This window comes from Staurois parvus, unplaced genomic scaffold (assembly GCF_062004578.1).
Source record: "Staurois parvus isolate SC_StPar_1 unplaced genomic scaffold, SC_StPar_1.0 ptg000365l, whole genome shotgun sequence".
Classification (NCBI taxonomy): domain Eukaryota; kingdom Metazoa; phylum Chordata; class Amphibia; order Anura; family Ranidae; genus Staurois; species Staurois parvus.
In genome coordinates, this window is record NW_028318161.1 from 385,543 (window position 1) to 399,276 (window position 13,734).

The 13,734-nt window shown below is 40.0% G+C and overlaps 1 protein-coding gene across 3 annotated transcripts in view; it reads right to left on the reverse strand.

Moving 5' to 3' along the window:
* Positions 1-960: 960 nt before the first annotated feature.
* ZC3H12B (zinc finger CCCH-type containing 12B) overlaps positions 961-13,734 on the reverse strand; it is a 98,416-nt gene continuing 85,642 nt past the window's right edge. For all 3 annotated transcript variants that reach the window (XM_089685178.1, XM_089685179.1, XM_089685180.1), the window contains exons 5-6: positions 11,065-11,171; positions 961-6,660 (exon numbers count right to left, since the gene is read on the reverse strand). In XM_089685178.1, coding sequence (XP_089541304.1) covers positions 5,228-6,660; positions 11,065-11,171 — 1,540 coding nt within the window. In that variant the 3' untranslated portion in view covers positions 961-5,227. The remainder of the gene's footprint in view (positions 6,661-11,064; positions 11,172-13,734) is intronic.

The following is a 13,734-nucleotide window of genomic DNA, read 5'->3' on the forward strand; positions in this document are numbered from 1 at the left end:
CTCAAAATTGTATGTTCGTGCAAATAAAAAAAAAGTATCACATATAGTACTCAATTGTTTCTGCACCAAGTGCATTATTATTATTATACAGGGCTTATACAGTGCTGACAGTTTGATCAGCGCTTTACATTATGGAGGGAGACAGTACAGTAACAATACAGTTCAATACAAGAGGGATTAGAGGGCCCTGCTCCTTGGAGCTTACAATCTAGGATGAAATACTTGTTGATTTTTCCAGAGAACTTGTAAGCTTGTAAAGTCCTGTGCTCTCTTGCCTCTGCACAAGGAGTTATTGGGATGAGGGGCGGTCTGTGTTCTATGTAATGCACCAGAAGATAAGTAAGCAGGCCTGACAACACATTCTGAGGAAGCCAAAAATACACTGTTGTCATTTTAAAGAGGATGGTTAGGAGCACATTTTATTTTTGGCACATCAACAGTTATTTTTATGTATTTGCAGCCTATATAAAGGGATAGAATATGGAGAATTGTGCATATATTCCAGACTTACAAAATGTGTTTGTTTTTTTGCCTTGAAATAAGTGTCTTGTTTTGTATTCAGGCCGTCTACAGTGCATATTTAAAGAATTAACAGTGGAAAGTACAAGTCTTCTATTTATTATATACCTGAATATTATCTTATAATCCACAAGAAAAGGGAACAAAGTTACAGTAACAAATCTTTAAGATGCACTAATATTCTCTTCAAATGAGAAAACACAACAGAGTAAACTCAGGTCTAACTAGTGTTAAATATCAAACCAATAGGCATATGTATATGTGGCAGAAAGTATACTGCCCACTTTCCACTCACTCAGTGCAAATACACAATGCAGAGCTAACACAAAACCCAGTAACTTACTGTACTTAAAAGTTGATTCCATGCAACAAAATCAAAAAATATAAAAATAACGCACACAGCACAGACCACGGTACAAACAACTGCAAAATACTGCTACATAAGCACTCAAGTGGAATTGAATTTAATAATGCTTTTTTTGCAGTGCACATTTTACAAAATACTACAAAAACTCCAAGTGCCTGTACTAAAATTCCTACTTAGGAACATAAAGTCAATAAAAAGTGTACCTGTCACCTGTAAACTGTAGAGGCTGCCATTTCTGGGATGTAGCAATGGTTAAGTGAATGGATTTAATGAACAAAAAAAATAAATAAAAAAAAAAGCACACAGTAGTTAGCCCACAGCAACCAAACACACTTCATTTTTCAGATATGACTTCAGTAAACTGAAATCAAGCTGGCTGCTATTGGCTACATCACTTTGATTTACATTCTGAATTAGCATTGCAAGTTTCAACAAGGTGAACAGGCTGCTTTATACCTGACTGAAGCTGCATGTTTCAGTCAATATTATATTTAAAGGCTACACCCACAATATGGCTGCTTCCACTGTATGGAGGAGATGGGTCCACTTTAATAAATACCAAGACAAGTTATGTAATGGATGCACAGGTTATCTGTGCATACTCTTAGTCATTTATATATATTTATATAATAAAGTGAATTTGAAAAGGTCTTGTTTCTTTATAAACTACATTGCCAAGTCATTAAGGAATTATTTAACCTCCTCACTGCGGCCTAATCCTGCACTTCAGGTAGAGAGCTGCAGGTACAATGGCAGTGAAGTGGCTTCCACACCATGGACTACAACAAAGTGACACATAGTGTCACAAACATAGCAGTGAAAATGCATTGCTGTAACTATTCTACACTTTTTTTTGTCTGTGTATACTTTTTTTTAGAAGGATAAATATATACATTTATTTATTTACATACACATTGTCCGCAGTTTTTTTTATACAATCAAGAAAAAAAGATACAATTTGTATCAACAAACAAAAGGTCAATTCTGGCTATGCAAGATGGATATTTCGGCTGCCCTTCGCCAATCCTGGAGAAAACTGGTACTACAAATCCTAACTTTTAAAAATACACTCACTCACTGTTGTTTTAAAGAAAATGTAAATAGAATTTAAAGCTGATCACCAATCCAAACTTTTTTTTATAGTTTAGGATATAATAGGGCTTTTAGATCATATTCATCATCTATTAGGATATTTTCATAATCCAATGCTGTTATAAAGAAGTCACTCTTTTCTCCTGTAGTAAAATTCAGAATCCAAAGAGCCTTAAAAAAGCATGTCTAGAGATCTGATTAGTTTTAATGCTGTTCATGAAACTTAAAAGATGGGGAGCAGGGTGGTTTAAATAGCACTAATTATTGGTAATTATTTCAGATATTTTAGATTTAAAATGTTTTCATGCTCTGGATGTGTTGTAAACATGTTTATTCCCATCAAAGAACAGCAAAATATATAGTTAGATATGAATAGAGGAATAAATTCACTAGGATTTGGCCTAAATTTCCATTGCAGTTACTACCTGTGTTTACTACACTTGTGCCTCCAACTGTCCAGTATAGTATGTTGCAGTGAGCACATCATTATTAAGGATCTCATTTCTGACTATTCATAAATGACAAAATTGTCTGCTTCTCACCAGCTGATTCATCCACACAGACTTGTGGAAACACAGCCTATAGATATCTGATGATTTGTGACCATTAACCAGGAATGGTAGCTTGCACAAACAGAGAAGTGAAAATCACAAGTATGAAGCACAACACTGGAGAGCAATACTGACCTCTGCACATATTAAAGTGAACATTTCAGAACATTTGCTATATGCCACAAAAAAGGCTCCTATTTAGAACTGAAGGTGCCGCTGCATTACTCTTCCAAGTTTTCACAATAAAATTGTAGGTTAGTTGTGACAGAAGAGCCATCCTGACGGGTTCACTTCAAATGCTCAGTTATATTGTTCATAAGAGGTATGCACAAAGTTCATACACTAACAGTATAGTTGTACATCAACGCCACTTTCACTTCTCAATGAGCCTCATGATTGAAAGCATCTGAAAAAGGGTGTTAAAACCACAACAAGTTTCTTAGTTCCCTCTTTACTGTGTTCCAGAGACATGAAAGGGAGCATACTTGTGGCCTTAGGCAACACAATTCTTACAGACACTTACTCAGGAGGCTCAATGTACTGTATGTACCACAGGTTCCCCTGTGAATAAAAATATGCAAAAGCTAACGCGGAGCAGCCGAAGACCCAATTCTCAAAAAGCCAGAGAAAACCCTGACGGCAGCCTGACGTTCTGTTTTGTTTCACAGTAAGAAACATTTAGGCAGTTATCACCTTCTCATGAAGAAACAAAAAGGGCAATCAGCTTGGCCCTTCTAAGCTTTCATGAAAAAAAAAAACTGAAGTCACCTAAAGCCCAAAGCAGTGGCTATGGTTTGGCTTCAAAACCTTAAAGTATTATACAATGGGGTTCATTAAAAAAATTAAATAAGGTATAGTGCTAAGGGTCAGCAACCTGAGTGCAGCAGAAGACCACCAAGAAAATGCCTGGTCTGGCAATGCTTTTTGCAGTGTTCCCCCTTACATCTATGTACATAGACCAAAAACAACCACGAAAAAGTGCAACTAATCCACTACCAAGTAGTGAATAAAGCCTGTATCTCAAACATATCCAGTACCTGCTGGAAAAGAACAGCAATGATAGTTACACCTTCCGTATATCTAACTAAAGTAAGGTCATGTACGGACACCAAATTACAATGTTGAGTGTCTCTGGTGAGTCATGTTTGACATCACTGACATTTACAAATAAATTGGTAGTAGAAAAAAAAAAAAATACCATACAAGACAAATTAACAAATGATAAAAAATATCCCTCCTATTGCAGGAATGACACCACAAGAGTTGTACTCCCTTACGGTCAGGTAAAGGACTCGTAAACCTCATAAACAGGCTTAGGTAAAAGAGCTAAACATAACATTTAAATATCATAAAAGCGTCCATATTTGTATGAACCCTCGAGAAATCCATCACTAAGTAAATTCTGTGCAACATGCTGTTAATATCTTTCATTTTAGGTTAAAGGAGGCCTACAAATGCTATTTTGTAATATTAATTAATGGGATTACCAGACATAGATCACCTGTTTCTGGGTAGTAGATAACCCAAAAACCACATTTATATATTAAAAAAACATATATTTTTCTAAAAATGTTATCAAAAGCTCTTATCCATACCAGCATTATAATTTGTTTATTAGCCATTTAACCATCTGGGTACTGGCAATAAATATCACTTGAAGCCCAGGTATGGCCAAACAAATAATAATGTGTTCAGAAATCAAAGTCTTAAGCTACATCTCCTCAGGAGCCATATCAATGGTATACTATCAGAATGGGTTTTTCTTTCAAGAAAAATGTCCAGATTTTTTCTTGCCCACAAAACGGACACATAGCTACATCAAAAAATATACAAACACATTTCTTTCTCTATTACAAAATACTACATGCATTTGGCCCATGAAATTTAAAGGCTTCCTTTGTATTTGGGCACCAAAAGCACAATTGTGATTAAGAGGCGCATGGCTATTACAAAATATTACTGAGGTACAACCGACTAGTGACCTGTCAAAAATTGTGCAAACAAAAAACACAAAACAAAGGTTCTGTTGTGCAAATATAAAATCTGTAGTACAGCTTTGTATTGCAACATGGTAATATATCTATGAACGCTAAAAGATACAAAAATATCTGAGCATTCAGCAATACATTTTCCCTGTGCAATAGCAACCTTCTTTTAAGCAAAGACAAGTTTTGTTGAACAATAAAGAAAAGGAACTACCTATGTACAAGGTTGTACTGATTGAAACTGCAAATACACATGTAAGCATGCAATATAATTGCTAACAATATGAACAGGTGTTTTTTGTGAACAGCTGAACTTAACATGATGCAAGCAACTTATGTGCTTTGATGATGTGCTGGGATCTCCAGCATTGGAGAGATTGACTGACCCTTCCATTCTCTTTATTAAGAATAGGAATCAGTGACTTAGCCTTCCAAGAAACTGAGGTTTAACCTGTCAAACAGGTCTAGCAGGGATAAATATATCTATACAGTAAAATATGCACTCCTTTTGGAATGCTGTAAAGATCATAACGTTTACGTTAAAAAAATAAATAAAAGTTTATAGTCTTTGTAAAGTTTAAGTGGTGGCAAGAAAAAGGAAAAAAAACTGGTCGATAGATTATCTGAGAAAGCTAAAATGTGAAAAACACTGCCAGGTTTTATTCAGGCAACTTGATCAATAGATACTATTGTCCAGGCTTTAAGGGATGATATTAACAGTGCTGTTGACCTGATCGTAACCTTGATACAATAATCGCTGCAAGCTGCTGGGCATCGGTCATGTGCGGGTTCTTCTCCATGACAGAGAGTACCACTGCTGGAGGAAAGATGTTACACAGGTTTTTGTAGGTCTGATACTGATGCTCTGGAATGATGTGTTGTCCTCTATGTTCACTGGCCATAACTGGCCAGTGAGGAGATCTCCAGAGCTGTTCCATCTTCTCAGGCATGCTTCTTACCATGACAGGTTCATAGCATGGCTGCATGAGACTATTACTAAGTGGGTATGAGTGGTAACCATAGGAGTCAGTGGGGCAAGGTAAAGGGTCCCAGCTAGCATGTTGTTCACGGCACAGTGGAGGTCTTCTTTGCCGCATGGGGTTACTCTCATAAAGACGGGAGTCCGATATACTATCCATTCTAGTCATGACCAGTGCTCTCCCAGGCTGAGCATTAGCGGAAGGGTGCATATTCTCTGGTGCTGGGTAATCTCCAGGACAGCTGGACCTTGCCCCAACAAGTGGATGTTGTATATGCAAAGCCAGATGTGAAGAGGACTGCTTGCGGGAATTTTGCATGGGCTCCTCTTGACCATAGCTCTGAACTCGTGTTAAAGCTTCATGGTAGCCATGTGCAAATGGCTGCAGCCTATTCTGTGGAGGTGGCCTTTGGGGTTTGATGTTGTCTTCAGGTCCAGGATCAGAGATGCCCAAATACAGGTCACTGTATGAAGAGTAGGAGTCACTGCTTGTGTGACTCATGCAGCTATCTGGACATGGGCTGGAGTTCCTTGAAAATACTGCTCTGTCCTGCTCTGTGCTGTAGTATTCAGAATTGTGCATACTGCTTATGCTCAAATTAGAGAAATCACTTAGCATTGAGTAGTAACCGTGGTCTCCCAGAGAGTCATATTTTGGATACTCTTCAGTGTAACTGACAGAATTGCCATGGCTATTAGTGACCAGTATTGGTGGATAGTGAACACTTGTCATGTGCTCCAAAGAGGATTTCTGATGGGAGAACTGTGATGATCCAGGCACAGGGCTGCTTGCTGAACGTGTGTTCAAAGCGTTGACAGCATGACTCTTAGGTGGAAGAGTTGGCACGCTCAAGGCAGATACAAGTGATGGCACAGAGTTGGCCTCTGATTTGCGGGCTGTTGAGAGCCTCTGTTCTGGCTCTACAGCTGCAGAACGAATACTAGGATCAGATTGTCTTTTAGGAGCAATTCTCTTCACTTCCATGGATCCATCTCCCTTGGAATTAGATGGCCCAGTCCCACATTTTACCAACGCACCTTCACTCATTGTCTTGACCGCTGACAGTTTTGCACTTATTCTGAGTTCATCGGCTACTGATCGCAGAGGCTGGTTTGCTCTCTCAGGGTGGTAGTATTTACATTTGTGTCCATACGTACATTTCTTCCCTGAAATAAATGAAGGGCATTACCAAGAGGCACATTGTTAAAATAACATTTGTTTTAATTCTGTTCTATTACAGTTATATACACTCACCAGCAGTAGTGTATTTATGTTTTGAGCTGCCATAGGCAACACAAAAATATACACACATACATACATATACACACACACACACACACACACACACACACACACATACACATATATTGTTCAATGATTCTATGAATTGGAAATTGTTCAATTATAAAGTGGCAATCAATGTTTGTCAGCATTCCCCCCTCTTAGCACACATTCTTCAACCCCTTCTCCAAGCACAAACATTCCTCCCAATCCCCCCTCCTGGCTCAAATCCCCCAAACCCTCCTACTAGCACATATCTCCCCCTCAAATCCCCATTACACTTCCTAGAAAAGGTGGAGAGGTAAGAGCCAGGAGGAGGTGCGCTGTGTTGTATTCTCTGGGCTTTCCCTCCTGTCAGAACAGCACTCATCCATGCAGCACATGAGACAGGATCACTGATAGATTGTTTGTGACCACCCCGTCTAACACAGTACACAAAAACACTGGTTAGGCACAAGTTAACCCCTTGATCGCCCTAGATGCTTAACCCCATCCCAGCCAGTGTCATTAATACAGTGACAGGGTATATATTTTTAGCACTGATCACTTTATTAGTGTCACTGGTTCGCACAAAGTGTCAGTTAGTGTCAGGCCATCCTCCGCAATATAGTAGTCCCACTGTAAATTGCTGATCGCTGGCATTACAAGTATTAAAAAAATAATTCCTATACACACACACACACACACCATAGTTTGTAGATGCTTATTAGGCTTTTTTCTTAGCAAAAATATGTAGAAGAATACATTCTGGCCTAAATTTATGAAGAAATTTGATTTCCTAAATTTTTTTTTATTGGATATGTTTTATAGAAGAATGTAAAAACAATTTTTTTTTTAAATTCGTCTTTTTTTTTTTTATTTATAGCGCACACCATAAAAAAACCCAGAGGTGATCATATTTATTTGTGGGGAAAAACAATATAAAATTGAATTTATGTACAGCACTGCATGACTGTGCTATTGTCAGTTAAAGTAGCACAGCGCCCTATCCCTATCGCAAAAAATGGCCTGGTCATGAAGGGGGGTAAATCTTTCGGAGGTCAAGTAGTTAAAGGGAAGCGATCATGGGCAAATATATTGAGCTGCCTTTGCACTCATTGCAGTGCTGCTCTATGCATTAGAAGAAACCATCCTGCACATACAAGAGGTGAAGAGGACCCTGTGGAGTCATGTATCTAATCAAACTTGACAAAAAGTTCTAACCCTTAACTGAGAATAAAAAAAAAAAATTGTACTTCCAGTAAAACCTTTTCTGGAACCCATTGAAGGACACGGGTTATAATAACACCTACAGTAGATTTGGAAACTGGCAATGACCACTAAAAGCCAGTACCTGTATATACCCTTCTCTGCACCTCAGTTTTATGAGATAGCAGTCCATGGGCCAAAAGCACAGCGGGACTGGACGGGACTTGTGTCCTCAATGGACACGAAGAAAAAGATTTGATAATAAGCATAAAAATCCTATCAAAACAGTAATTTACCAACAGAACATACATAAAACATGACATAACAGTTAGAAACAAAGACACAACTGAAGAGGGAATAGAACAGACCAGCAACAGTTAAATCAATACACAAGAAAATAATTCACTGGACTTAGACCCAGGATTAAAAAAAAAAAAAAAAAAAAAAATCCTAAACTTGGACAACGGGGAAAAAAAAAAAAAAAAAAGATTAACTGGTCAAAAAATGAAGTAGAGAAGGGCTAAGCATTATACTCTTAACTTTAGAAGTAGGGTAGGATGTTCGATAATGAAGAAAATGGCTGTGCTGCCACATCACCAGTCACAATGGATAGACAGAAGAAGAAACGTATCAAGCCCAGAGGGGAACCACTGCAGAAGCAATATCAAAGGGAAAAGTATACCAAGTGAACAAAACCCTTATGCAAAAAAGGGGGTTGGAAGGGCTGAGGAGACCCACCGTACAGGGAAGCACCCTCAAGGTGACACCCTATAAACAGGCAGAGACTGAGTATCTAGAACGTCTTGATCCAAAAGGTATCATCTGGATGCCTAGTCACCCTGACACAAAAAGGGGAGCCTGATGATGGATGAGATCCCCCAAAAGGGAAAAAACATAATAGAAAAGCAAAATTCTAGACACCCCACGCACTCTAAAGGAAGAAGGTGGCACACATTTTTGGGTCAGTAAAGAAGATAGCAAAAGGTCCATTGGAAGGGGACCTCTTTAGTGAGGGTCTAATCCAAACCATCTTGGTCTTTGATGAAACAAAGATGCCAGTAGAAGATCCATGAACCACTTAATTGCTCACACCTGTACACTCCCCATGAATCAGAGCAATTTTTACATTTTTGCTATGGACTGGTTTAACTTTAGTTACATCAATTAATTTTAGATAACTTTTACTCACGATTACAAAATGAATACATAAATTCGCATTTATGGCCTTGCAAAAAGTTTTTCTTTCCCCGCAATCTTTATTAAAAAAAAACAAAAAAAAAAACCCACCAGTGTTGGTTTAAAAAAACGTTACTATAGATAAAAAGTGTACATTTTATTCTGTACTTTGTCTTGTTTAAAGGATACACTTGCACTGCACTGTGTGTGATTATGCACTTAAGCACATTTGCGTTGATATGTATTTTTATGCTGCATTGAGTATTAAAATGATCCCAGAGAAGTTTCTAATGACAGTGTCAACAGAAGGTCAGAAGAGGCGACAACCCCGAATGGACAACTGAGTTAGATGTTCCTTGGACACATCAACAGCATCCCAGGCATATAGTTAAAGTGCCCTTTCCCATGTTACCGGACATTGAACGCCATGCAAGGAACAACCCTAGAATATCCAGACAGTTTCTCCATATGTCTAATAAAATTAGAACCTACGCTTTGAATGTCAGGGTCCTCTTTAAGGCACTTAATCCAAAGAGATAGTTTTTGAAATTTTTTTGAAAATTAAAATGATCAACACAGGATGCAAAGTCACCCCAGCTAAATCAAAGTGTGAATTCAACTGCCTGTCAGTGAAATCTCAAAAGCTTACACATCTGTTTGGTAGTAGGTTCATTAATGTGGATTACTAGAGCATCTATGGTGGGAAAAGACTGTTTCAAGAAGGAGAAGTTCCATAATCTTCTCTTGAGGGAGCCAGGATACTATGAGACTCCAGTCCTCAGAGAAATTAAACAGTGGGTGTAATGAAAAGATCTTTGCAGCTGTGGGAGCCTTAAAAGACCCTAGACCTGAAATAACAGGCTGATCTTCTAAATGCAAGGTAGCACATACTGCATCAATTAGGTTAAAAACAACCTCTTGTAAACCTAAGTCATCTGCAAGGTGCACAAGTACAGCCTATCTAGGAGTAGTCTGTGAAACTGGATTACAAAATGTTAACAGGGGCCTCTGGCAAGGTTTGAGTTGAAAATCCAGAAATGTCAAAGATAGGCTCTGTCAAGGATAGCACAGGAGCATGCTTAGAGCTTCTACAAGCAAAAAATCCAAAGTGGATACGGAGGTCCCTGTTTGCATGGTGGAGGCCCCGTAAAGGTGAAGAAGCTTCCAAAGAAGATGCTCCTCTAATAGGGAGCATACGTTCTAGACTGCAGACATCTGTTCCTTCCAGTCATATTTGATAAACACCCCAAAAACCAGCAAGTGAGTATAGGTTGGGGAAACATGTTGCAGCAGAACTGTTACCTGTGCTGATGAGGGTTACAGGTGGATGGAGGGGATAAAGTCACTCTAGTCTGGTAGTGGAAAGAGACTGAATGATCTATGCGGTGCTTCAGGAGCAACAGCAGGATGGTACTTCCTCAAAGCTGAATGACGGGAGAAAGAGTAGAGCTCGCACAACACTCCACCTAGCTGAGGACATTTGTGCTCTAACCCCCAGCCTTAACCAAGTTGATAGTTGAGGGCATTTTAAAATGGCATCAAACTGTGCCAACTGTAGGGCAAGCACATGATGCTTCAGCCGGACCAACTGTACTCACAAGTTTTCAGAGACTGGGTCAAACCAGAAGCTGTGCAACGGCTCTGGACCCGAAAAGCGTTCTGTGGCTAATACAGTCACTGAGATCTGAAAAGCACCACAATGAAGAGCTGGGGGCCCCAAAGGTGACATTCCAGGCTAGCCTTGACATTAATAAAAAACAAACATACATTCAGGATGGAATCCAACTTTAAAAACTCTTGGATCATCCAACTCCTAGATCAACTGCATGCATATTCTCAAATATAAGAAAACACAAATTCATGCTGTAAAAAAGCAAAAAACAGACACAAAACAACAACATATACAGTTAGCATTGTCTGCTTACCATAGGGACATGGTTGCTTCTTATGCTCAGGAACAACAGGCTTTTTACGCAGGAAATTTTCTAGACTGGGGCCATGCCTTCCTAGTGGATCATCTGGTGGCATAAACCTGGATATACAGTGGAAAGGATCACATAGTTCAAATTATACAAAGTATATACTACGCTTTGTAATGTGCAATTATTTTAGGAGGAATCAAACATAGCCTGGCACAAGGTCATGCAATAAAGTTATGCAGCCACCTTCAAGTGAATGGACACTGTAAAAAAAAAAAAAAAAAAAAAAGGCAGGAAGTCCCTCCCAGGCACAACCCCTCACAGTTAGGCAGGGTTTCAGTTTTTGTAGCAAGCCAAAAACCACAGGAGGATGAGGGGCGGGATCTCTGTGTCCCGTGATGTCTTCTAAGGAGGATTTTACAGGTAAAACCAAAATATCCCATTTTCTTTGTCATACATCATGGGACACAGATCACCTTCATATCTATTAAGATAAGGATGTCTCAAAAGCACTGAATATGATGGGAGGACAACATGGCAACTACCCCCAAACAACTAAACCAAAACTGGTTAGAACCTCACGCAGCAGCCTGCAAAACATTCCAACCAAAAAAAGGTAGAATCCTCTTACATCTACTTGGAAAAACTTTGTAAAAGTATGAAGTAAAGGGCAGGTAGCAGCTTTAAAAACTATGAGCTACCGAAGCCTGATGTCAAATAGCCCAGGAAGTATTCACACTCCTTGCAAAATGAACGGTCACCAAATATAGTAGAACGTTTCTCCTTTAGATTTTAAGCCTGAGAAATAAGCTGGCAGATTCATCAAGAAACGGTAGACTTGAAAGCTGCTTGACCCTTCCTTTGGCCTTCAGGAAGCACAAAAAGGGAATCTGATTGACAAATTGCAGTAGTCAACTTCAGGTAACACCTGACAACACAAACCACATTAAGAGTGTGACAAGCCCAGTCAACCAGTGTCTGCAGCTTAGAACAGAATGACAGAAACACAATGTCCTGGTTGAGATGGAACAGAGAAACCACCGTAGGCAGTTGCTGCTATTCAAAGATACAGTCTTGGCATGAGGATAGAGGACAGGAGGGAAAAGGAAACGCGTTGTGGACCGCCCCCCTTCAACTTATCACGTTCTTCTGTCTGTTCTACTGTCAGTGCTTACAGTGATAGGAGAGACACCGCTGATCTGTCATCTTTCAGAAGGCCCCTGACTGTTTCCATGCAGCTGCCATCAGTCCATCCAGATTGCTATGAGATGTTTTGTAGTTTCATTCTGACACTTGGAGCAGATTACAGGTTTTCTAGATGTAAGCGAGATTAGATTAAAAAGTGTTGTTTTATCTATACGCTAATCTGGCACCCTGCTTCGTTTTTGCTTGTTCATGAGGGATTTTCCAAATCCATTGGCTTGGAGCTGCCAGAGTGTGTGCTTTTCATCCACCATCCCAGCTGCCCATTTACCTGCTGTTGTAACTTTATGAACATCTTTCACTGTTTTTGGAGAGCAGATTGTGCTTAACCGTCACCCTATAGCAGAAATACTGCTACAGGGTGGCAGGGCTGCGTAAAATCACGTACAGTGAGGAACAGAAGTATTTGCGATTTTGCAATTTCTCCCACTTAGAAATCATGGAGGGGTCTGAAATTCACATTGTAGGTGCATTCCCACTCTGAGTGGGAGAACTTGCAAAATTGCAGGGTGTCAAATACTTCTGTTCCTCACTGTATATATACGTGATTTTGCATTTACGGGTAGGGGGGCGCGTGTGCCCTATCCACGCAACCATTGGCGGCTATGGCTGACAATCACTGGGTCCTGGTCAGAGATTCCCCACCGACACCCGGCGATCGCCGAGTATCATTGACTTGGGAGAGATCTGTATGTAAACAATACAGATCTCTCCAGTCAGCTCCAGCATACTGCTTTGTATTGCTCTGCCTAACAGAGCAATACTAAGCAGTGTGCTTACACTGTAATACACACAGCACACAGTTAACCCTTTGATTGCACCAAATGTTAACCCAGGGGTGTCAAACTCCATTTCATTGCGGGCTGTATCAGCATTATGATTGCTCTCAAAGGGCCAGTTGTATCTGGATGTCAAGAATCCCCACCCTCCCTAACATCACCATGCACACCCTTTAGGGGCAGAGCTGGGAAGCAGAAAGTGTAGGGTCTGGAAGAGGACCAGAGAAGGTGTGGAGCCAGTTACCAGAGTCTTCTGAATGCTGAGACCAGGGGAGGCGGAGATGAGGGAGTGCTGCAGCTGCACTGAGAGGTGCAGGATCTGGCAGAGGAGTTCTGTGCTCCTCTCTGCTGCTGACTGCTGTGGCAAAGTGGATGCAGAGACTAAGGAGGTACCATAGTTGCAGGAGAGATGCAAGAGCCACATGAAATGGCCTGGAGGGCCGGATTAGCCCGCGGGCCTTGTGTTAACCCCTTCCTGCCCAGTGCCACTAGTACAATGTCAGGGCTTTTTATTAGCACTGATCACTGTATTAGTGTCACTGGGGATGTCAGTGACAGTCATTTCCCCCCCAGTGTCAGAATGCCCACCGCAGTCCCGCTATAAGTTGCTGATCACCGACATTACTAGTATAAAAAAAACAAAAAAAAATACCAGTATCTATACCACCATTTGTAGACGCTATAACTTTAATGT